Source organism: Papaver somniferum, chromosome 1, assembly GCF_003573695.1.
Source record: "Papaver somniferum cultivar HN1 chromosome 1, ASM357369v1, whole genome shotgun sequence".
Classification (NCBI taxonomy): Eukaryota; Viridiplantae; Streptophyta; class Magnoliopsida; order Ranunculales; family Papaveraceae; genus Papaver; species Papaver somniferum.
In genome coordinates, this window is record NC_039358.1 from 127689007 (window position 1) to 127692939 (window position 3933).

Consider the following 3933-nt stretch of genomic DNA (forward strand, 5'->3'; position numbering starts at 1 on the left):
GATATTAAATGTATTTTCCAAATATTTATGTATTATATGTGTTGTTATAAAAATAAGCTAGCATAAAACGTCAAAATGAAATATATTTTACGAATATTTAGGTATTATACGTGTTGTTATAAAAATAAGCTAGCATAAAATGTCAAAAACTAGCTAGAATAGTGACTCTTTTGTGAAATTTACACAAAATGTGATGTATTATGCCTTCTTATATGGTGTACTTGTGCATGCTATGACGTGCTTTCTTAAAGTGTTGTGCTGGATTGGGCCACGTGCTTATCCGTCCCGCGTGCTGTGCTATTGTGCCCATTAGGCTAACCCAGCATAGCCCATGAAACTAACGTGCTGGACCGTGCTGGGATGGGCTCGGATTTTAGCGTGCTGGGCTGGGCTGGACTCGTGCTAACACAACCCAATTTACACCTCTAGTAGCAAGGTATTGAAAGCGTGAAACGTAGCGTGAAGCGTTTTTCATTTTAGGAAATGATGCATATATCGAAGCGTGAAGTGTCGTTTCATGGTTGATGTTTGAAGCGGATGTTTTGTTATAAATAAATTAGTTGTAACTAGTAATTATAAATTTATTAGGAAGATATCATCTATATAAATTTTATATAAGTCAAATTATTATGAAAAACAAAGTGTGTGCACATCAATTCAATCTTCTCTAAGCGAGTGGGAGGTGGGTTGTTTGATAATGATTCCCCCTTAAAATATTCATATTTTTCTTTTAAAAGCTTTAAAAATTAGGCGGGAAAGGAGTTGACTAAGTCAGAAGACGTACTTCACATAATCGTTTCGGAGCGAAATGCTAAAATTTGAAACGAAATGTATGCTCGTATGCTCCGAAACGTGAAGCATACGCTTCATGAAAAATGCGTCTCACATGACCGCTTCAGAGAGATGCTGAAATTTGAAGCAAAGCATACGTTCCGAAACGTGAAGTGTACGTTTTTAAAAACCATGCTCAGTAGTTTCGACTCTGACGTAAACAAACATGCATGTATTTCAAGAAGTTTGTATGCGACTTCGTCGTCATTAGCTCCTGGTCAGGTGAACTTGAAAAATAGCTCGAATATCTTACCGTATCACGTAAACGTGAACATCTATATTCACAAGTAATATTAAATCTCAGGTTTGACTCTCCATTGACTAAGGACTGAATTGGTCAAACACAGATACACGTTCCACACACTTACACGTCCATATGTAACTACTTCTGCGTTTTCCTTTCTGGACTGAATTACTTGATGCTTCTACCAGGAATCCACCGATTCCACCTACTACACTCATTAGTGGGTCTAGTTTAGGTCGTATACATAATGCATTTTCCACTTTACATCTTTTTTCCTCTTTTTTTCAGTTTCAGTTTTCCACTTCATCTCCACTTATTTGGTTTATTAGTTTATCTCTTCAGCCATCTTTCCTTTACACATTCATTCAAGAAATCTTCAGTGTCTTTGATAAGTCTTACTCATTATATTAATTTATTTGTGCATTAGGTGCATGCTCAATCTTCTTTACAATGTGTTAATTTGTCCACTGAACTCACCTACTTCTTCTCTTCAACAAGGAAAACTCTATCATGCGTCATTTATTTGATCACTAATTCACTATAAAAGCATATATATTATATACGTTTTCATGTTTAGTAGGTTTGACTAGGAATCGTTCATCAAAAGTCATTCTCTACCAACCTAATCCACCTTCCCCCTTGTTCCTCATCCCTCCCCTCCTCCAAACAACGCGTGGTCGTCTATTTGGTCTCATTTTTCAAATAAAGGCCGATTCTCCTTTCTTTACCCTTTAATCTCTTTTACTATATAAACACTTCTACACCCTCCATATTTCTTCATTACTCTAAGCTTAGTACCTCTCTCTGAAAACCAACTCTACTCATATATCTCTCTTTCTCTTATAGTTCATTAATTTTGTAGCAACAAAGGTAGGAATTATGGGCAGTCTTCCAACTGATAACCTTGAGAGCATGTCAATATGTTCTCAAAACCCACTAGATCCTGATGAGTTCAGAAGACAAGGTCACATGATCATTGATTTCCTAGCCGATTATTACAAAAATGTTGAAAGTTATCCAGTTAGAAGCCAGGTCGAACCCGGGTATCTCAGCAAACGATTACCAGAAACTGCTCCTAATCATTCTGAGACCATTCTTCAAGATGTTCAAAATGATATCATCCCTGGTATTACTCACTGGCAAAGTCCAAATTACTTTGCTTATTTTCCTTCTAGTGGTTCCGTTGCCGGATTCCTTGGGGAAATGCTTAGTACTGGATTTAATGTCGTTGGGTTCAATTGGATGTCATCACCTGCTGCGACTGAGTTAGAAAGTATCGTGATGAACTGGCTCGGACAGATGCTTAACCTTCCAAAGTCATTCCTTTTCTCATCAGATGATAATGCAGGAAGTTCAGGTGGAGGAGTTTTACAAGGGACTACTTGTGAAGCCATTCTATGTACACTGACCGCATCAAGAGATAAAATGCTCAACAAAATTGGAAGAGAAAATATCAATAAGTTAGTAGTTTACGCTTCTGATCAAACCCATTGTGCACTTCAAAAAGCTGCTCAAATTGCCGGTATAAACCCGAAGAATTTCCGCGCTATTGCAACGTCTAAGGCAACTGACTTTGGGCTCTCTCCACAAGCTCTTCTTTCAACAATTCTGGCCGATATAGAATCCGGGTTAGTGCCTTTGTTTCTATGTGCTACTGTGGGTACAACTTCATCAACCGCAGTTGATCCAATCGGGCCACTTTGTGAGGTTGCAAAACAGTTCGGTATTTGGGTTCATGTGGATGCCGCGTATGCTGGAAGTGCTTGTATTTGCCCGGAGTTCAGGCACTTCATTGATGGTGTCGAGGAGGCAGACTCGTTCAGCCTTAATGCACACAAATGGTTCTTCACTACTTTGGATTGTTGTTGTTTATGGGTTAAAGACTCTAATGCTCTTGTCAAAGCCTTATCCACAAGCCCAGAGTATTTGAAGAACAAAGCAACTGATTCAAAGCAGGTTATTGATTACAAAGATTGGCAAATAGCACTCAGCAGAAGATTTAGGTCAATGAAACTTTGGTTAGTACTTCGAAGCTATGGAGTTGCTAATCTAAGAAGTTTCCTGAGGAGCCATGTGAAGATGGCTAAGCATTTCGACGGGCTCATAGCAATGGACAAAAGATTTGAAATAGTGGTTCCTAGAACATTCGCCATGGTGTGCTTTCGATTAAAACCCGCTGCGATTTTCAACGGAAAATTAGGTGAAAATGGCGTGGACTACAATTGCATTGAGGAGAAAACAAATGAGATAAATTCAAAGTTGCTCGAGTCTGTTAATGCCTCCGGCAGTATATATATGACTCATGCTGTGGTAGGAGGAGTGTACATGATCCGGTTTGCTGTTGGTGCAACTCTCACCGAAGAACGACATGTAAGTATGGCATGGAAGGTAATCCAAGAACACACAGACGCCATACTTGGTACAGTGGATGACAGTGTTGTTGCTTGAAGAAAGTTGGCAAGGAAAAAAAGATAAAGAAGTTAAAATAAAATGTATTAAATGACGATTTTTTCTATATACTTGTAATTTTCCATACATTTTTTCGAATTTGGATAAATGTTTATGTAAGCTTTTGTTACATTTTTAATCATCTTTAACTTTAAAATCAACAATGAATTCAAATCATATGATTATTTCACTTGCTTTAGAAAAGGGATACCTAATTGGGGATAAGAAAATTAATTGGGGATAGAGAAAAAAGACAAAAATTGGATATAAATATCAAATCAGGGTCACCCCTTATCTAAGTATTTTATCTAATTCATAATCCACCCCTTACTAATCGTGTTTAGTGATTAAATATAATTAGTTAAGTTAATAGATTAGTTTGATAATCATTAGAATAAATCATTATCATT

The 3933-nt window shown here is 37.4% G+C and overlaps 1 protein-coding gene across 1 annotated transcript; it reads left to right on the plus strand.

Moving 5' to 3' along the window:
• The first annotated feature begins 1838 nt into the window (after positions 1-1838).
• LOC113300033 (tyrosine/DOPA decarboxylase 5-like) lies at positions 1839-3700 on the plus strand. Its single transcript, XM_026549166.1, has one exon. It carries the CDS (start codon positions 1955-1957, stop codon positions 3521-3523), a length of 1569 nt encoding a protein of 522 aa, XP_026404951.1. The 5' UTR covers positions 1839-1954; the 3' UTR covers positions 3524-3700.
• Positions 3701-3933: the final 233 nt, after the last annotated feature.

Excerpts from the sequence above, each read along its gene's own strand:
- LOC113300033 (XM_026549166.1), top strand. The coding sequence starts at position 1,955 with ATGGGCAGTCTTCCAACTGATAACCTTGAGAGCATGTCAATATGTTCT.